This window comes from Amblyomma maculatum, chromosome 3 (assembly GCF_055883805.1).
Source record: "Amblyomma maculatum isolate TAMU_Amacu chromosome 3, ASM5588380v1, whole genome shotgun sequence".
In the NCBI taxonomy this organism is placed as follows: Eukaryota; Metazoa; Arthropoda; class Arachnida; order Ixodida; family Ixodidae; genus Amblyomma; species Amblyomma maculatum.
The window spans coordinates 209,235,871-209,257,478 of NC_139346.1; the positions used below are offsets into that span (position 1 = coordinate 209,235,871).

General features: G+C 42.3%; 2 protein-coding genes across 2 annotated transcripts in view; both read left to right on the plus strand.

The window, feature by feature from the left end:
• The window catches only part of Alg3 (Alg3, alpha-1,3- mannosyltransferase), an 8,890-nt gene extending 2,134 nt beyond the window's left edge, over window positions 1–6,756 (plus strand). Inside the window, exons 3-9 of the mRNA XM_084599484.1 lie at window positions 704–851; window positions 1,530–1,690; window positions 1,797–1,917; window positions 2,774–2,976; window positions 6,115–6,176; window positions 6,255–6,390; window positions 6,556–6,756. Coding sequence (XP_084455610.1) covers window positions 704–851; window positions 1,530–1,690; window positions 1,797–1,917; window positions 2,774–2,976; window positions 6,115–6,176; window positions 6,255–6,390; window positions 6,556–6,718 — 994 coding nt within the window. The 3' untranslated portion in view covers window positions 6,719–6,756. The remainder of the gene's footprint in view (window positions 1–703; window positions 852–1,529; window positions 1,691–1,796; window positions 1,918–2,773; window positions 2,977–6,114; window positions 6,177–6,254; window positions 6,391–6,555) is intronic.
• A 445-nt stretch (window positions 6,757–7,201) lies between these two features.
• Window positions 7,202–21,608, plus strand: part of LOC146197579 (tyrosine-protein phosphatase non-receptor type 11-like) — a 47,553-nt gene continuing 33,146 nt past the window's right edge. The window contains exons 1-6 of the mRNA XM_084599483.1: window positions 7,202–7,382; window positions 11,211–11,342; window positions 12,522–12,716; window positions 17,356–17,518; window positions 17,652–17,879; window positions 19,410–19,506. Coding sequence (XP_084455609.1) covers window positions 7,369–7,382; window positions 11,211–11,342; window positions 12,522–12,716; window positions 17,356–17,518; window positions 17,652–17,879; window positions 19,410–19,506 — 829 coding nt within the window. The 5' untranslated portion in view covers window positions 7,202–7,368. The remainder of the gene's footprint in view (window positions 7,383–11,210; window positions 11,343–12,521; window positions 12,717–17,355; window positions 17,519–17,651; window positions 17,880–19,409; window positions 19,507–21,608) is intronic.

Sequence of the window (21,608 nt, forward strand, 5' to 3'; positions counted from 1 at the left end):
ATTAACTTATATTTATGTTTGTCTTGTGGCCCAGTTGCTGTTTTTTTGCTGCAGTAGTTTTTCATACCAGAACTACTACATTTAATATGGCCATTTTTGTATTACCTGTAGATAAATGTAGAATTATTAATTACTCTCACTAACAAACAAACCAAGGTAAGCTATACATCACTAGAGTACAGAAGGGTGACAGTTTTAGAGTAAAAAAAAAATAGATACATAAATTTTCTCAAGAATTGTGTTCTAAAAATAAACACTGAAAAAGGCCTGCTAAATTTTCAGGAAACAAAAAAACTGGAGTGTCCAATGCCTGCTTATTATAATTCCAGTCTTTCAGTCTTTGTTCAGTTTGTTGTTTGTTTCAGTTTCAAATGCAGCCTCTCTGGTAATTTGATGAACCTTCTCAGGCAACTTATTATTAGAGTGAAATGATTGCTAGCTTTCCTTTCTTGGTATACCTTTTGATATACTGATACTGTATCACTTGATATACTTGTAATACTTGATATACTGTATGTAGCATGTAGCATGTGCTATCACTACTAGGATGGCAGACGAGGCTAGTTGGTGAAAGTTCGTGCTCAGGAGCCACACTGCTCAAACCGAAACAGATGGCTCATCTCTTTCTTTTCCTTTTCCATTTCATGCGCTTTGAACTGTCACTATTAATACCACATGCACCAACACATTGTCTGCATTTCAGGTATCCTGCGGGCTTTGTGTACATCTTCATGGCGCTTTATCATATCACAAGCCAAGGGACAAACATTCTTCTTGCTCAGTACCTGTATGCAGGCCTTTACCTCTTTACCCTGTGCCTTGTCTTCAGCCTGTACAACAAAACTTGCAAGGTGCTCACAGTTTATTTTTTCCTTCTGTGTTCCATCTCTACCTCGTGTGTAGCTGAACTGTCTTGAACGCTTCTGCGAGGCAAAAATAAAAGCTTTGGGAATGTAAGGCAGTCACGCATATCATATTTATTTACTCATGTATAAAGAGCCCTCATGGGTATGACCTTCAACTAGGAGCAGCTGTTCTACACCTTGTGCTTTGCATTTCTTCGTAATTGAAGACTTCATATAATGTGCACCAACATATGGATGGGAAGACTACTTGACTTCTTAGTTAGCTGCCGAATGCATAACTTTTGAAAACTGCCACTCTCAAACTGATTCCTGAAGCTTCACCTGCATACTATGTGCTGGCAGCTATTTTTATTTCAGGAGAACTTGCAGTTTAATGTTTGTTCTTCACTTCCTCACCTTGGGAATTACCTTAGCACTAGGTAGCAAGAGTACCTACCAGCTTAAACAATTTTACTGCACTACTGTTTTTTTTCTGTTGTTGCCAACGCCTAGTTCATCATTCTTCATTGTCTGTTTTCTTTAAATGTGAGCTGATGTGTGTAGAATGAAAGTTGAAGAACTGCTGGTACTGTGGCATTCACAGCTTTCAGTTTGCTGCAATAATGCGTGCTTGGCTACTGTTGAGGCTTCGCCTAAGTTGGTATTTGCTCTCTGCCAGTGCAGGTGCCCCCGTTTGCATTGGCGCTCATGTGTGCCACCTCATATCGCATCCACTCCATCTATGTGCTGCGGCTGTTCAACGATCCAGTGGCTATGGCCTTGCTTTACGCTTCCTTGGGTGTCCTGATCAGGCGACGCTGGGTCCTTGGCTGTACCCTGTTCAGGTACATATAGCACAAAATAAGCATGCAGTATTGCGCATGAACTGGTCACTCTGATTCGGTTGTGGTTGTTCACTCACTGTCTTCTGTAACTACGTTTCTTCACCAGCTTGGCTGTCTCAGTGAAGATGAACATCCTGCTCTTTGCACCAGCATTGTTTTTTGTCTTGCTGTTAACTCGAGGCTTTTTCAAAACACTCCTGCTGATTGGGCTGTGCGGCAGCATTCAGGTATTTCTGAGTTCATAACTCCATTAATTGTTTTTACTCTAAATCTTGTTTTATAGCTGTTTGTACTATATTCTAGTTTGGTCACTGAACAGACAGACTATATTAGCAAAAATTTATTTGCTAACGCTTTCTGGGTATGCTGACATTTGTATGGCAGCAAAAAAATCTTATTCACGTCTGAGAAAATGAAATTTATAAATTTTCCCACCACTCGATTCAAACTCGTAAGGTCCGTTACTTCTGATTCGAAGTGAATGGTGGTCAAGCATAGCCTGTCCAAGCAAAAAAAAAAATAAATTTAGCGTCGATGCGGGCAGTTTACTTGTAAAATCAGTCTCTGATGGCAACACCTGCATTTAATTTCTTGGTCTCTTCTGGCTGATAAAAGCTCCACGTTCAGTGGAAGTGATCTCTTTCTCAATATTGTCGATACAGGCCGAAGTCAATTTGTCGTCGTTAGTGTCACTTGAAAGCAAAAATTTTGGCATGGCTGTTTGACATGCCCTCTGTAGTTCACTTTGTTAACTTTTTCATGATTCACTGAGGACGTTTACATCTTGTGTTGTCTTATGAGAACCAAAAGCTTGCTGCTTTAGTCATGTGAAAGCAGACCATCAAAAACCAGCATTGTTTATGTAAATTCTTGCAGCAGAACTTACTTTCCTGTGCCAATCTTTTTTTTCTGTGAACCTGTTTTACTGCATCATCTGCTAAACGCACAATTTAAGGTGCTTTGGTAAACCACTTTACATGCTGCATAGGGGTGATCAATGCATTAAACACAGCATGTATTTTCTGCATTGTCCATGCTTGCCTATGAACTCATTTTTATATTTGCTTTTATTTCTCCCAATAGCTTATTCTAGCACTTCCTTTCCTACTTGCCAACCCAGTGTCATATGTTATGGGTGCATTCAACTTGGGCCGAGTCTTCCTTTATGAGTGGACAGTCAACTGGAGGTTTCTGCCTGAAGAATTGTTTGTAGACCGCAGGCTTCACCTGGCACTTCTGGGTTTACATCTAGCTGCCATTCTTTGTTTTCTACCAAAGTGGATCAGGTGAGCTAAGTGGTTGCATTGGTAACAACGTACACAGAGTGAAAGGTTTCACATTGCACTATACACTGAGGCCTTCAGAAACAAAAATACTCGAAAGTATGAGGGCAGAGCTTTCATACAGGGTGTCCAAGTTGAGATATACTGAGATTTAAAGAAAAAAACAAAACTAAATGTTCTTCCAAATTGAACCATGTGAATGTTGTTGGGATTTATCTGAAGTACCGGCTAATATTATTTTTGTTCTGCTAACTGCTACTAAGGTAGTTCCAAAGCAAAAGAAATGCAAGAAAGCAAAACGGTTATCTGAAGAGGCTTTGCAAATAGCTGAGGAAAGGAGGATGGCAAAAGTTATGGGGGAAAGAGAAAGATACAAGGTTCTCAATGCGGATTTTCAGAAAATAGCAAGGAGAGATAAGAATGCCTTTCTGAACATACAGTGCCAAGCAGTTGAGGACAACAGCCAATTAAGGAACACAAGAGCTCTGTATAAGACAATCAAAGATATCAAAGGAAGCTTCTGTGCTAAGCTGGGCGTGATAAAGGACAAACGAGGCAGGGACCTCACTGAAGCCTCAGAGATAAAGAAGAGGTGGCAGGAATACACAGAAGAACTTTACAAGAAGGACCCGGCTGTGCAAACCCAACATAAGACGGTTGTGATTACTGATCTCGAGCCGGGTATCCTGAAGAGTGAAGTTGAATGGGCCTTAGCCAGCCTTTGCTAAGAACAAAGCTAGCGGAATTGATGGCATTCCAGCTGAGTTGCTTCAAAACCTCAACCATGACGACGCTGCTAACGTTCTGTATACATTATGTCAGCAAATGACAACCCTGCAGTGGTCACAGGATTGGAGGAGGTCTGTTTACATCCCCATTTCAAAGAAAGGCAGTGCCAAAGATTGTTCCAACTACCGCATGATCGCGCTTATTTTGCATGCTAGCAAGGTGATGTTGAAAATCCTCCAAGGTAGGCTGCAGCAGTATGTGGATCGGGAGCTTCCGGACGTGCAAGCTGGGTTTCGCAAGGGCAGAGGAACTAGAGACAAAAATTCGAATTTTGGTTCAAGGTAGCCCAGGTACTACATAACACATTAAATAGACTCTTGCTTTAGGATATCGTGAAGTGGCCTTTTATCAAGCTGTTCTCATTGCTTTTAGTCTCATCCTCATTTTTGCAAAAAAGTAAAGATAAACTTACTTCAACTTCTCGGGCATGCTGCAACTTTATTATATAGTGTTGCAGCCCTTCTGCCAGTTTATTTTCAAACTTGTGCCCTCTTCTAAATCGTGTCTCTGTATGGTATAGTAGTACATGTTATAATGGGGTTTAAAATCCCATAGCAACGTCATCTATGAGATACACCATGTGGAGGGTTCTGGTAATTTTAACACATGCAGTTCTACATCATGCACTCACATTGCACTGTACATGTGCACCTCGTATCTTGCCTCCATTGAAATGTGCCCACCGCAACCAGGATTGAACCCATGTCCTCGAGATCAGCAGTCGAGCGCCCTAAGCACTGAGCCATTATAGTGGGGTATGTCTGTGTATGCCATTTATGAATTAACTCTTGGTTAGGTACTTTCAGACATCATGAAGCTATTTTGACCGCAGGCAGTTAGTCGAGTCATGCTGGCACGTAAATGGTCCCCCCTCCAGCCATTCCCTGCACACTTCGGTAGCCTGACAGTGGGGTCGAGTGAGCAAGGCCGGCAGTCGTTGATTGTGTAAAAGGTGGCGAAGGCGAGGAGAAAGGTGCAAAGTTGCTGAAATTCGAATTTTGGTTTAAGGTAGCCCAGGTACTACATAACACATTAAATAGACTCTTGCTTTAGGATATCGTGAAGTGGCCTTTTATCAAGCTGTTCTCGTTGCTTTTAGTCTCATCCTCATTTTTGCAAAAAAGGAAAGATAAACTTACTTCAACTTCTCAGGCATGCTGCAACTTTATTATATAGTGTTGCAAGATCCCTTTAATTACAATATCATAGGTCTGCTTGCTGCAGAGGCAAAGGAGCATCTCTGCAGTGCCATTTTTAAAACTCTGCAGCTTACTTCTTTGGTGCTCTGGGCTCACCACTTTCCATACAAACTCTTTAGGGACAAGAACTAACTTTGTGTTCAGAAAACAGTGGTTATAGGTAACAGGTACGATTCCTTTAATAAAATGTATAATACAGGTGGAAGCAAGAATAAATAGAACAATTTTTTTTGCCACAACCTTCATCTACATGAACTTAGTAGAAATATAAGTTTTCTCGTCACACCAATTGCCATACTCGCTTCAAGGTTCAGCGCCATCAGCTGCCAGTGAGGCTTTCGACTTTCAAAAGCAATCCCAACCAGCTCGTCTAGCTGTTTCTGGTTAGAAGAAAATTGAGGATCTCGAAGCTTTTTGTGTTTCAGCGCGTCAGATCTCAAAACTTGATGATTATGGAGACTTTTACAGGCAACATGGTTGAAGTGAAATCAAGGGAGGACAGTGCGGCCATTATGTTTGTGTGGTTGCACATGTTCCTGTCGTGACTCGCTGTCACAAAGTCATGTGCAAGTGCAGTAAATTGCTGCACCCTGCTGTTCTGTATTTCGTGCTCTTGTACAAGGGGAGCTGTGGAACCAGCTGTTATATCAGAATGATATAACAGTGCAGATAAGGGCAATATATGCGGCGAACAGTGCACAGTTCTTGAATATCAGGGGCGAGGTTCAGAAAGTGTAGTAGGTGGTGCTCACAGTGGACAGCCATTGGGGTTTGGCAGTGCAGGTATAAAATGCATTATGAGCATCTGTACCCAGCAGTATTTATCTCCATTCCTAACATTGCCCAACTGGTAAGGATCATCCACAACAGGTGACAAAAATGGAATAAGCTTAGGTCATTGGACACACACAAAAAAAGAAAAAGAAGTATTTAAAACAATTTAATGAACATAAAGAATAATTCATTTACTAGGTATGGATGAATGCTCGGGCTTGTTGACAAAAGTGCTTGTTTTATAGCTGGCAAGAAGCTTGCCGCATGTTAATGTTGTCAGTGCTGTTGGTGATATTAGCATTTCAATTAGTTATTCGTAATAAGATTGTTACTTTTATCCCCTTTGGGTACAAAAATGGTCCTCGCTTTTTTTTTTTAGGTACCTGAAACTAACAGAGTGGACCACCAATAAAGGGAAAGTGCTGGTCATGTTTCCAGACCGTATCCTTTGGAGAGCTTGCATTTACTGATGAGTTTGTAGTAGAAGGTGTCTGTTGCTTCCTTAGCAGCTTTCGCCAGAAATCCTGCTGCCAATGTTCACATGCAACTTTATTGGAATGGCCTTCAGTCGGTCGTTACATTACCAGTTTTATGTTTGGTACTACCACTCCCTGCCGTACCTGTTGTGGACTACGAAGCTTACAAACATGACAAGGTCAGTCCATTTTTCTTGTGTATAAGCACTGCATTGCAAAATGTTGTTCATCAAATGGGGCACATTCATCTGTTTGTTCTATTCACTTGCATCACGATAAAAGCAGTGCTCAGTGTATTGCTGCCAAACTTTGCGCTTCAAGTTATTCTCTGACCTATTTTTCAGGCTTACAATCTGGGGCACAATAGAGCTTGCCTGGAACACATTTCCTTCAACAACCTGGAGTAGCGGATTGCTTCACTTTTCACATCTAGTCCTTCTAGTCAGCCTATGGAAGGACTGGCCAAAGGAACCATCAGTGCCGCCATCAGTGACAAAGAACAAGTGAAATGGCCTTTGGCCCATTTTTTTTTTCTTTTTTTTTTTTTTGCTGTGAACCTGTCAAGATTAAAAAACCTTTTTTTTTAACCATTTTTGTCTGCATACCTTGTTACTGAATTGCAGTGCGGCAACCTTTGTATTTGCCACAAAGTAGCACGCAGTGGCGTTACATTACATCAATTAAAAAGTAAGGCCTTTTTCAAGGCAGCTCTTTATCTGGTTTTTCCTATTGACGTCCTGTTTCAGCTTCTATGGACAAGACTCTTCTGGCCCACCAAGAACTAACGAGGTTAGTCTGGTAGGGCTTTCCGTCCACGGCCGTTATGGGTATTGTACGTACGTTATAATGAGCACTTTACGAACGTGTCACGTTGCACGTTCAAAGTCCTGAACTATAATATTGTTAAAACCATATGCGCGTTTCGTTTTCCAAGGATTTTCCCGTTGTGTGCCGGCGATGGCCCAACCATGCCTCATTTTACTTCGCCAGGGGGCGCGTTGCGTACTCGGCCAAGAAAAGACAGAAATGAACGCCATTAAAGTGGGGGGGTGCTAAATGATGTTGCTTCGAGAAGCCCAGATTGACCGCAAAACGAGAATTACAGCCGATCCGATCGAAGATTCAGAACCGCTCTGATTAGGCAGCTCGGTCCAATCATGTCGGCACGAAGGCAAGTACCTTTCACTCAGCCTCTTGCCGGCGGTTTCTTTTCTTTTTTTTTAAGACTTGCGACGTGCATTGAGATTTCATTCAGAACACTTGCTCTCACAGGGGAGAGAGAAAAGAAAAAGAAGCTTTTCGTTCGACCCCTTCCTTTTTCTCAGAACTTAGCTGTCTCAGTTTAGCCGCGCACTGTACGCTGGTTAAACATGATTCGTGTCAGAGTTCCCGGCTGAAGGGAAGATGACGCGTTGTGGTGATAGCTTATGATCCAAAGTAGCTTACCTCTTTGCTTGCAAAGATTTGCTGGTAACCAACACTCCGAAACACTTTGGAGATGCTGCTACTGTCGCTTTTTATTTGTACACACTAGATGCAGTACTGCGTGCGGATCGGGGTCGCGTTATGAGCGACAAACTAGTGTCTTGTTTTTGTTTTTCACATATCACACTTTTCACACTGCTGCTCGTAAAGCGGTTCCGTCTGGCAGCAAGATCCAGAACCAAAAAGGTCACCAGCGTTAAGGTTTGGCCAAACGCCGGACTGTTTTCCTATAGTTGCGTGATGTGGTCCTGCGCTTCGATTACACAATTTCTGAATTTACGTGCGAGGCGATGGCCCCACTGAGCACGAAACCACACTTTGTTTAATACAGAATAAAACTACATGATCAGTGGCTCCAGTAGTGTTTTTCTCGGTCGATGAAAATCAGAGAATTCGCTGACTTCGACTCAAACCATTGGTTCACGGCGTTGGCTCCAGTGGTTCTCTCCGGCAAATACTAAATGACACGATATATATAGCGCATTTTAAGCGCGCATCTCTCAATTCGTGGTAGTGCCTTACCCCATCTTATGACTGCTATATTGCTACATTGCGGTACATCAGTGGTGTGGGAGAGGTTTGCTGTTTGAATGCTTGTTATTCGAGACTGGATTACAGTGTGAATGAGGAGCAATTGAAAGCTATGATCAGCAGCACACTTGTCTGTTTTGCAGAGCTTTATAAGAAAGAAGATAATATGCTTTTATTTTTTTCAGTCAAGTTTGAAGTGGCTAATTGCAAGAGCTTCCCTGTGCTTACAAAGCACATTAATACATAGCGTTTCTATAGCAGTCATAATATACTCTTGTAAAGAAACTTTACAGCCTTTTATGTTAGTTTTAGCACACCATAGTATTTTTGTGTTGTCTGCCGTGCTATATTTACTAAGTTATCTTGCAGCAGTTATCTGCTGCTAACTGTTCATTTTCTCAATCCCAAATGGTTGTAGCAGTAAGATTATAATTTATTTAAACACATCTTTTGGCACTTGCAGCCATCATGACATTATAAATGATCATCATACTGTGCTATGTACAAGAAAATGTGTGTTCTTGATTTGTGGAGCAAGAAAAAAAAAAAAAAAAGAATGCTGATGAACTATGAATATCTGCTGCAATAAACCTGGCGCAGACTAAAATTGTCATGCCGCTTTTCATGTGGCTGACTTTACAAATGCTTCTTCTAAATAGATAAAATATCAGTGTGCCAATTTTCAAAACCATAGTCTGCTATTTTAGGAGCAAGTATGGAAAGCAGTTTGTTGTCGGAGCACTTCCTTAGCCCTGCAAACTAATCACTGTTCGTATCACTTCCGGGATTTATACATATTGATTATGTATGTTTGAAAATTGCCTAAGTTTATGAATGTTATGAGGTGTGACTTGTCGTCATATGTCCACATAGCGCTGTGCTCTTCTCGTAAATGCTTTCTGGGGTGACTGTGAGTGAATATTACAAACACTGTTCTGTGCTCAAATCATTGCATATTCCACATCCATGGATTTTTGTGAAGTTGAACTATCCACTGGTTAAACTTACGGGATTTGTGTTCATGCAGAGCTTGTGCCTGTAGTAATTCCTACACGTACTGCTAGATGCACACCCACAAAAATTTTATTATATACATATAATAGACATTCTGGAAGTAAGTTATACCAAATTTGGTCTTGCAATTTTGACTTCAAGTCTAATGCTGCTGTTTAATAAGAAAGTATTACACAGAAAGGAGGTTTGCCATTAGGCACAACTGTGGTTATTGGAATGACTAAATGCATGCATTGTTTTATTTATTTCAACATTACTGCCAGCCTTGAAGAAGGCCTTAGGTAGGAGTGGGACATACATGATAAAAAAAAAAAAAAGAAAATAAGCAGGAGAAAGAAGGCATGATGAGAGGTCAGTTAAGCAAAAAATCGGACATGATCAGACTGCTTGCACAAATGGCCGGTGACAAAAAGAAATAGACTGAATTATTTGTACATGCACACATTGTTTTTCCAGCAAGTGGGATGACGATACATAAAGAGAAAATAGAGAGAAGAAAAAAAAGGAGAATAAACACGAAAAAGATGGAGAAATACAAACATGTGAAACAATACATACAAAATGCTGAGAGCAAAACAGCAGCATCACGCGCAAAATGACTAACAATGATGTTTAAACTTCACTGTAGAAGACTTGGCATTCGGGCATTCCACATTTCAGGAGGAAGTCCATTCCTTGTGACTTCTTGGGAAGAAAGAGTTCTTAAAATTATCAGTCTTGCAGCTGTATTCTTTTAATTTTCTTGGCATGATATCTGCGTGGGGTCTATGAATAACTGGTTTTATATAAAGATTCTTGTTTATGCCAAGTTCATTAGGGTAAAGAAGATACGTGTGCTCGAGTCATTCATGAAAGTGTTGTAATTAGGATCTAACTTCACTTTTTTTCACAAAATCAGTTGCTGAAGTTTACCAACTGGATGCACTAGTGCAAATCTAGCTGATTTTTTCTGCCTTACTTTTAATCACGCATGTGCTCTGTGCTGTCGCACAGGACTGCTAGGAATAGCATGTGATAATTGAAATAAGACACATAGTTCATGCCATTTATATGTCGACATGTGCAAAGATGTAGTCAACACCAGATGCACTCCTGGTAGTGGCATAAAGTGGCTTGTTAGCAATTATGACCACAAACGGTTTCCACAGACAGCGGAAATCTTTGTGATTTCTTAGCGTCGACAGTAAAGTCAATGCAGATGATGAGGGTGTATCCGGTGCCTGTACAATGCATGTGCTCACATTCGCGTAGTTCAAAAAAGCCATGGTCGCGAAATCTTTTAGGTCCTTTTTTGGTGGTGTTTGACGAAATGTATGTACACGCCATCATCACATCTCGTTTGCTGACCTCGTGGACAAGTGCTGCCATCTGGCACCACCACTGCGAAGTAGCAGTGGCGGCAATCCTTGCCGCTGGGGCGCACACTCTAGAAACCCTCCCTGACTAACAATCTTGGCTCTTCGCAATGTTGTTATTGTAGGTAGGGATTAAAAAAACTGTTTGCAGTTAGTACTGCTTCATTTGACAATATTTGGAGTAATACAACAAGACGCAGTAATTTTTTGTAACGCCTTTAAGCCTCACTAGGGCACCTGTGGATGTCCTGTAACCTTGGTGGATGGAACAGTAATGGACAGTGGGAGTTGAATGTTTAGTCGTTAAGTGCATTCCTGCATTAAAATCGAAGGATGTGCATACCGCAATGCATGGACGTGTGCAAGAATGTATATCTGACAAATTTTACGCAGTTCATTGTAGCTTTCCGTACCGCTTTAAAGCTATGGGATTTTTTATAGTGTATTTAGCCTGTAGTAGTAATTATTATTCTGCTCTTATTTTATTTGTGACACCAAATCTTTATATTGCATTGTGTATATGCTATCTGGTTGACTGCTGATTGTTTTTGATGTAACAGCTTCTACTTATTGACTGTCTAGAACTACCCTTATGATTCATTTGTTTAATTTAGTCATGGGCGGTGGTTCCACCCCAACTTGTCGGGCTTGGAGGCAGAGCAGATACTATTGGACCAGGGCTGTGATGGCAGCTTCCTGGCACGGCCCAGCAAGTCTAAGAAAGGAGACTTCACACTCTCTGTAAGGTATGGTATTGTCCACTTGCTTGTTCACTTGTAGCTTGTGTCTTGACGTAGGAATGCGGCAAATAGGCTTGCAGATGTGTCAGTCGTGTCAATAGATGTGGTCTTGGTGAAGAATGGAGTCAGTAATAGAATTTTATGGGCTTAGCAGAAAAAAATACTGAAATGGTCACTTAGTTCTTTTATTGTTTTTATTCTGTACTGATCAGTAAACTACTGAGTCCTTGTTTGAATGTCTTCATTAGCATTTGTCTCCTCCCTGTATTCAAGCATGGATGTGACCAGTTGCTTTGAGGTGTGAAATGATAAATCTGGCATGCATACTTTTGTGAAATTACCATGCTTGCATAGTATTTTGCATAAATAAAGTAGAGGTTGCAGCAGCAGTCTCTGATACAGTGAGCCAAGAAAACTTTTTTTTAAAGTATTTTATTAGTTAATGCTGTCAAGATGGTGCAAAGCACTAGCCTGAGGCATATACACTGCCGACATAAGTTGTGCCATATGGGTTCCCAGGTTAAAGCCTGATCATGTCAGCCAACTTCTTTAACGACGTTGTATTATTTCATTCATTCAGCAAGACTTCTTTTCCCTTCGTTTTCAATGCCAGTGTCAGTGCTTACGTTTGTCACAATTCAGTTTCACACTGCGATCAGCTCTGGTTTCTACTCGGCTGTATCAGATGGTTGTGACTGGTGTCAGTAAATTTTCTTGGTGCTTTTCTCATGCGTTTCAATATTCCCTGGTGCTTGTGTGCAGTGTTTCGCCCTGGTCACACTTTTTGAATGATGAATTGGGCTCGAATAAACTGGTTAGGGTAAGCACACAGGCTTGGAGTGCGTGGATGCATTCAGAGTAATATGTTGCCTTTGGGATCACTCATCGCTGCATGGCCTGTTTGTGTTAGACGAAATATGTAGTTAGCTTCTGCCCGTGTTCTAGTTCTGGTAACCATTATTTCTATTTCAACATTGAGGTCCTTCAATTTACTAAAAATTTACTTTTAAAGCAATCACCTTATTCCTTCCTAATCTTATCTGTCCGTTTGGCCCTTTGCCATTCTCTGCTTTGCTTACATTCTTCTGGAATCCACTCTTTTGCCTTTGCTGACCATCGGTTATGGTCACCAGTATGTTGTGCATATGTTTACAATACTTGTTTGTCATCCTCTTCTCTGTGCAGGAGGAATGGAGTGGTGACACACATCAAGATTCGCAACACAGGTGACTACTATGACTTATATGGAGGTGAGAACTTTGCCACCCTGGCAGAACTGGTCCAGTACTACATGGAGAACCAGGACCAACTGAAAGAGCGCAACGGCGAAATCATTGAGCTCAAGTACCCGCTCATCTGTGCTGACCCCACCACAGAAAGGTGAGTGCTGTTATGGTGGTGATGGGGATATGTACGGTATGTTTCCGAAGTAAGACTGTCTGTGTGCGTGCGTGTGTGTGTGTGTGTGTGTGTGTGTGTGTGTGTGTGTGTGTGTGTGTGTGTGTGTGTGTGTGTGTGTGTGTGTGTGTGTGTGTGTGTGTGTGTGTGTGTGCGTACATGCATGTGTGTGTGTGTGTGTGAGAGAGAGAGAGAGAGAATTGAGAACACCGAGAGCATTGCACACAGGTTTCAAGTGCTCACAGATTTATTTCAAGGTTACAGAGTTAAAACCTCTGGCGTCTTTATAACAAATATCTTTTCATAAAAGCTTCAGAGTAAGTAACTCTGGCATATTTTATTTAGTGCACACACTTCTGTTTATGCACTAGCTTTCAAATTGACACCTAGAGCATAGGATTGCTTTAACCATGCGCATATCGTAATATCAGAGCAGCAGGTATTTTTTCATGTCCCTTTTAACCTTTTATTGATTAAGCAATAAAGTAATTGAAAAACTTGTTTATTTCTTACATATCTGCATTTATTATAGCATGACAAAACAGTTTTTATAAACACAAAAAATTCCTACATATTTTAGATGAAACATATAGCTTTGTTGCCTCTGGGCAACAGTAGGCATGAGTACTTATTTAGGCTTCATTGCGCAATTCTTATGGGTTAGTGCGGAACTTGTATGTGCACTCTTTTATCGGAGGAAAGCAAAGATATATGTTACACTTTCTGCACATTACACGTGTGATGCATGTGTATTGGTGCTATTTGCATCAACCTTTTTTTAGAGAGAACATCGGGAGGTGGTCGGTAGTGTCTAGCTAATCTCCTTGCAGGGTACAAGGGGTGCTGGCTCATATTTCTTTTTCGCTTGCAGTTCGTTTTCAATTTTTGACAGGCCCGATGGTCTCCTCTTAGAAGCCGTTGCAACCTTTCCCTGTTTTTTAAAGTGCACACAATCTCTGCTTTGAAAGATAGTGGAGTCATTTGCCGTTTGTGTGGCGTATTAGTCGCGGTGGCATTTCGGCGGTACAGAAGCCAACAGTTGCCGACGACATCCAATAAATAGAAGAGTAGCCGTCTGTACCATTTTTTGTATCTGAAAAGGGGGCAGTACAGTGCCACAGTCATGTCCATTAAATCCACATCGCCCATGCATTCGTTGTAAATACCTACAATAGAAGGACGAGGTATGTTCACTGTCCTTGGGTCTTGTCAAAGCACTTCACAAGATTCTCTGATGATGCTGATGCAAGTGTGGACAGCGATATCATGGGACGGTTGTCGAAACAATTTCACAGCCTTCAGACTCGCCACTTCACATGTGAACCACCAACTAGCCCAATGTGAAACCCTTTTGATGTTCACCATTCAAGTGTCGTCTCCATCTTGACATAAAGGCCACATCCTATCTTATTTATCTATTTGGCGGATGGAAGTTTGCATCGTTTCAGGCGAGCTTCACATACTGTGCCTACGTAGCTTATCCTGGCCTTTTGAGGACTACCTGTAAGTCCACACTGCAAAGCCCGTTGTCAAAATACACTATGTGGTCTAGACCATGAGGCTCATTGTCATTCTCTGAGTGATATTGCTGCTGGTGTCATGTCTGGAAAACCCAGCTTCAGAAAAATTTTGTCTTTGTCACGTCAAAGTTGTACACTGTGTCATGCTCATCACAGAGAAGAAATAATTTATAACCCCTTTTATTTTTGTCATTTTTGGCAGGTACTGCTTCAATGAGCTGCGGTCTTTGAAAGGCACCATGCTCACCAATGCATAGTTTTTGAGATTTTGGTATTTGACGGCATTTGTAAACCAGGTGGTTCAATAGGGGCCACACTTTGTACAACTTGTCACGTTCGGGCTCATTTGAGTATGGTGCCTCCTGATTGTCACTGAAATGCAGGGACTTTGATTTCTTCCCATCTGTCTCTCGTCACTATGTCAGCAACTTGAGTGATCAGGAACCTCTCCGACCAGTACATATGTGTTTGAGGCAACTTCATAATTGACATAGTGAGCACTGTAGCCATAAATTGCTCTAAATCCTTGACTGCCATTGATGTAACTTTGCTAGCATTCCTCTGAGCGTTATTCAGGGAAGACTGCTCACAAATTAGAGACAAGAAATCTACATCAAAACATTTTCTGAAATGACTGATCGGAGACTCTACCGGGGATGGATGATGGGGTACATCCTTCCACTTTAGCATTGTATTACCAGAGCCGCCTCTTTGGACAACACTCTATGCGGGACCATTTTTCGACACCTTGGGAATTTGTTCCATTATATCGTCAATATTGTCTGTGCTTCGAGTTCTCGAGATGGCTTCATTTTGACAGTCAGTTGAGAGAGCTGTGAAAATTGAACAGAAAGCGGATGCAATATAAACGTAGCGAAAAATAAAAAGCAAACAAAATTAGAAATTAGCACACAAAGTGCCCGTGTGAATTAGGCAGCCCTAATGACACAAGCTGAACGATTACTGCTTTACTAGATGGGCTAAGCAAAAATGGTCTTTCAAGCACACAAAGCAACTTTACTGTGCAACAAAAACAGCACCAGGTATTACCAGGCGTCCTGTATATATAGCCGATGAAATAGTGAACATCTGATGTCGTCTGTCATGGCTGGTGTCAGCAGCTACACACAGGAGCACCGAGCCAAACACACAGACCACTGTTACAACAAAAGGAATGCTCGCATGCCCGGGTTGAAGTAGCATTCTATGGTTCTTCGCTCGATGCATCCAGGTCAGAATCATCACTGTATTCAGGGGGCACCTTTACGGTTATTTTTCCATTATATATTTTTGGATGCATTCTCTGTACCTGTTGATAGGTCCGTGTGTCCTGTGTGTGGCCATGCAGCACATATGTTAGCGCCGTAGGCAGCATAGCACACTAAAGAAAAAAAAACACAACAGCACATCATAAACCCAGTGGGATGAAAAATGCAGCATAATGCCAGGTGTTGCCTATTGGCAACAAACATGAGACATACCTCTACGGGAACAAATTACCTATCTCACTTGCATAATTTGACAAAGGGCAGACTGAGGCCTTTTCATCAACTGCAAAAAGCCACAGAGAGAAAAAATTGGAGGTTTATCAAGGTTAAGCCCAGTGGATGCGAAGCATGTTAAGCAGCTGCCTCAGTGTGGATGGGGCTAAGTAACGGAGACGTGGTTTTAGGTTAATCGTCGTACTTTATTCTTTGCAGCCCGACAAACACACTCTTATGGTCCGTAAATGCATGACTCTTGGTTTGCACGTCACTTACGCATACACGCCCGGCGCAAAGACGCTGGCGCGGTTGCGGGCACAGAGACTGACGCGACGGCAGGCGCGCGCCGCTTCATCCCTGGCGTGACGTCACATATCACGTGATGCAGCGATGGTGGCGCCGCCGCCGCGTCGCGCGCGACCACGACCTACTATATTATATAGTAGGTCGTGCATGCGACGGCGCGAACCGAAGCGTGGAGGCCTCCGCCGGGCGACGTCCGACGGCGCGATATGAGGCCCCATCTGCAGCCGGTGTGATGTCATCACGTGACGTCACATCATGTGATCTCACTTCAAGGTCAATGGTGGCCACCGCCGGGAGGCGACCGACGGCGCGATATGAGGCCCCATCTGCAGCCGGTGTGACGTCATCACGTGACCCTACTTCAGGGTCAATGGTGGCCACCGCCGGGCGTCGCGCGAAGGCCCGAAACCTACGTTAATATGCTTCGCATAAAATGAGCACTTACCAGGAAGTTGGCGCTCAGAGGCTGAAATTGTGTAGTCAGCTGCTCTGCAGAGATTTGTGCGGCAAACTTCTTTTTTCTCTTCAATTTCCTCATTATACATCAGTTGGCACCACATGCTTGTGTAGTAGTAGAATGGGCGGAGCTTAGAGTAAAAATCAAGCGTCAAAAGCCGAAACTGTACCATAAAAAAAAAATTACAGGACTGCTCTTAAGTCTACCTAAAAGAGGAAATGGCTAAGGCCACTTTACAGGACCGTTTTCGCTAACTGTATTTTCGTTTTCATCGCTACTACCATTATGACTAACTGCATCTTCACTGTCATTGCTAATATCATCCTCACATTTGACAAAGAGAATTACAATCTGTTTCTCACAAGCCTGGCATGGACTAGTGGTTCGTGCACTCGGCTAGAGATCAGAGTCATGGTGGTTCAATCCCCAGTGCAGACAGATTTATTTTCTTTTACGCCACCCATGAGTCCAAAAAGTCTTTCGCCTTAAAATATATTTTCTAGAGTGTTGCTTCGGCAACACCCGTCAATAAGAGGTTAAATGCAGACTGTTTGTGTGTGTGTGTGTTTGCATGTGAGCTCAAATATGCGCTTTTGTGTGCACTAAAATCATTCAAAAATGTGAAGCAGCCTTCTTCGTATCACTTCAGGGCTTGTATGGCTTACTTCATGAAATGAGAGAAAGGGAACAGCTGCTGAGACTTGTGATCAAGCTCGAGTTCATCAAATACTAGCCACAAATGTTGTCTTGCTGTGCTGCAGTCTGTTCAGCTGGCAGGCAAGCCATTTTTTGTGTGCAGTGAAGCAGTGGCCATTTTTGAGTGATCGGCTGTCGTTGGCATTGTCTGGTTCCAGATGGTTTCATGGCCCACTGGTAGCAAAAGAAGCAGAAAGACTGCTGCTGGAAAAAGGGAAGAATGGCAGCTTTTTGGTCCGTGAGAGTCGGAGCAAGCCAGGCGACTATGTCCTCTCTGTACGCACCGAGGACAAGGTGACACACTTCATTGTGAGATGCCAGGTGAGGCTACTTGGGCGCACCTTTTAATGCTCAGTATAGCTGGCTGGATGTCATCTACCACTTCATTGGTCAGTCCCTGTGCTTCCTCTCGACTGCTTTGCATCACAACATAACCATTTCTTCTCGCTGACAGGATGGCAAGTTTGACGCATGCGGGGGAGAGAAATTTGACAGCCTAAGTGAGCTGGTTGACTTCTACCGTAAGAACCCAATGGTGGAAACAACAGGCACGGTGGTACACCTCAAGCAGCCATTCAATGCCACACGCATCAAAGCGTCCACCATCGAGAACCGCGTCAAGCAGCTGTCGAAGGAGAATGGGCAAAACAGTGGCAAGGCCGGCTTCTGGGAGGAATTTGAGGTCAGGCGCTTTTTCCTCTCGATCTTCGGTCTGTGGGCCTTTCTGGTGCTGTATGTAGCTTGCACGGAGTTCACTAATCAGGATAAGCAGAGGAATAGATTGTGTTCCTCCAACATTCTTTCACAGTGGTTGTGTGCAAAAAAGGCAGGAAAGTGAAAATACAGGCTTATTGCTTATGAGACGTAATTGCAGATACAGAATCATTCCTGTCTAGAATTGGAGCTGTGTATTGCAGAATAGAGGAAGTGACATATGCCTTGAGATACTCAGTTGCAAATCACTTACAAAGATAAGCCTCATACTCTGATACATATATATATATATATATTTTGTCTTGCATTTGCAATGCACTGCTCAGTCCAGATCTGTGCATTTGAATTGTGTTGCATAATCATAATGCAAAATTTCATAGTGTGACATTGCACATAGGTGTTTATTTAAATAATCACAGATGTTCACAAAATAGTGAAACTTCATCAGTTTCTTGTTGGCTCATTGTTCAAACTTTTTATTTTCAAAATTTCATTACACTGCTGTTTTAGACTGAAGCAGAAAAAGCTGCTGACCTGTTTTGGCCACAAGATTTCAGTGTGCATAATAGCACACAGACTTTGTTAAACTCAACTTTGTCAGGAATTAAATGAGATTGGAATGGGTAAGATTATTTTAAAGAATGAAAGTAAAGAAAGACAGAAAACCACACTGTCACTATCCCATTGTCATTCATTGACCGCGTTGGTTTGATTTGACACAAATTCATATAATAAAATTTGCTAGTCTAGTTATGTGATTAAACTAAAGAGACTGATGAATGATTTCCAAGGAAATGTTGCAAGATACTTCTTACACATATTTGATTTTTGGATGGGCTCATTCATGTGTATATACCATGCATATTGATTTATACCTGATTGAAAAGGCAAGTACATGCTGGGAAAAGTGAAAAACCAGCTCTGGGGACTACCACCGCCTTGTGAAGCTAATTGTTAACGCAGCAGCAGTGTCACTTTTTAGTAGAACTTTTTATCAGAGTACGCACTTGAGAGAGTGCAGGCTGTGATAAAGTAATGCCAGCAATTTATGAAAAAAGAACTGCACGAGGCATCCGACAGCAGCTTGGTCATGCATAGCAATTATGGCCACTTGTTGAAATCCACTTATAATAACAGATTTCAGCATAGAATGCTCATTATCTAATCTAGTGAGATTTTCTGTGCTAAAGTATAATTAGAAACCCTCACTAAATTAGTGATATCATTTCTGATTCCGTCATTTTGTGGCAAAGTGTTAGTTTTATACATAACCTTGGCAACTCTTTTTGGTCACTTTAGCGCCTTTTAAATGTGTAAAATGAATGCTAAGCCCAAACTTAAAACTTCTACTGCCTGGCATAATGATGTTCATATTGTCTTCTGTCTAATGAATTAGGTACCATATCATTAGCTGTAATTTATTCAATTTGCGTGAAGCTGTAAGACTATATGCATGAGCAGACAGGCATCCACTGAGTATCTCGTCATTTCCATGCAGCACTTGCAACAGCAAGAGTGCAAGAATCTCTACAGCAGAAAAGATGGACAGAGGCCCGAGAACAGGGCGAAAAACCGCTACAAGAACATACTGCCATGTAAGTGGTTTGCCTCTTGGTATTAATGCAATAGCATTAGAGGCCTCATTGGTCGAGAAATGAAGCGTCCAGCATCCAGTAATCTGTCATACAATTAACTGATTAGCCAACTGGTGTACGATGTCATCACAGCACATTATGTGGCGAAGCACTGATTGGTCAGTGAGGTAGAGCTCTTAACGGGTCTACTTTCTGATGCTCGACTCGGCCCGGGCCCAGCGTCTCCACATGTTACCCAGCCCGGGCTTGGCCCTACGGAAGGCAGGCCCACCCTGGCCCGGTCCGATCCCATTGCAGCTCAGTTGGGCACCAAAGGATGCCGGCCAGAAAGGCACATAGCTTCCACTACCATTTCTTCAAGTTCAGCTTTCACGGACATCACCTTTAAATGTGGGACAACTGTAGTATGAGATATTTTTATGAACATATTGTCACGTAGCCTTTTGAGCTCGTAACTAAAAGGTTTTATGGGGGGTTAATTCAGAAGGCACAGGAGAGCAGGTCAAGAGCACCCAGAGACGGTCAGCACCACAACTTCAGCCTCTTCTAATCAAATGACACGGGGCCACTTCTTCTTCAAGTCAGCGCATGCTGTTGCACACGCTACTGTGTGCAGCTGTGTGGGACAACTGTAGTATGAGATATTTTTATGAACATATTGATGGAAATGGTCTGGCATATTTGTACATAGCAAAATATTGTTTTTAAAGTTTGTCCTGCACTTGCACCAGCTCGTTAAACCTGCAATAGAAAACCAATGAGGTTTCTTCTCTACAATAATTTTAAGCCAACTGTGGAATATTGTGGGACACTCTTGTGGGCACGCTGATCGGAATAGCCTAATCTTTTGATCCATAGCAAAATCTTGTTTTATAGTTTTCCTTGCACTCGTACGTAATGAACGAAACTGCAAGCATCCTGAGGGTGATCTGCAGATATATTTTTCGTAATGCTGCAGTCTTACTATGTGTGAAGATTGCATTCGTAAGCTACTTGCTGTTGAAATAATGTGCTTGTCAAGAATTTCTGGGCATGCAATTCTTCCTGTCCTTTGCTTACTCCTCTGCTCTTTTATTATTATCTGTATGTCCCCTTTCTTCACTACTGCTGCAGCTGTCATTCACACATCAGAATTTATTACATCAACATGTCTACATGTGACGGCTTTGTGGAATAACCTGTGCTTTAGCAGTCACACTCTCTTCTTTGATGCTGTTGTTGTGGGCATCAACAGGAATGACAATATTGTGACAGGAAATAGGGGTAGACTTAACTAAAAGACAGGGCAAAGCTTTACGAGCAAGCAGAACTCGCGCCACGATGTTAGGGCGTCTTCTTAGTTCTCGTACCAAGTATGAGCGCCATCTTCCAGGCTGAAGAAGATGTTTCTAAGCTTCACGGCGGCGTCCCACTGATTAAACGAGGCGACCTATTCAAACTGGACGAGCCAGTCTTTAATCTGATTGCTGTGGAAAGGCTTGGGCAGTCATGAGTTCTGGAAAGTGTAATAAGCTGGAGCTTGCATGGCAGGTCAAGGGGCGACTGTGGTGGTGATTTCCAATGGCCCGTGCTGAGGAGGCAGGCCTAGGTTCCTTCGGCTGGCACAGTGTGCAGGGGTGTCGATTGGCACATGACTTGAGTCCTGAGCGTGCGGAGGAATGCAGGACATATACTGGGATCAATACCCTGTGCCGACACCAAAATATGTTACAGAAAACAGCGATAGACTTAACTAAAAGACAGGGTGAAGCTTTACAAGCAAGCAGAGTTCTGCACACAGCACGTGAGCCAACTTAGCGCCCTTTTCTTTCAGGTGCCACCTGAAAACACCAGGAACACCAGGTAGCAGTATGGTGGAAAAGTGGTTATTTTACCTTATTTGCACAAATAAAATCAGGGAGGAGAGCTTGAAGACTGGAGAAATTTAAATAATTATTACAGTTACATTGCAGTCTGAAACTGCTCAGGCCAACCACAGTAGAGGTCCCATCTAGAAAACACAAACAGCACACTGAAATAAGGTTAACGCTTCAGATAGGGCAGTGAGCTTCATAGTGCGGCCATACCTTTAATACTCTGGCCTTTTTTTCCCTCGCATTCTT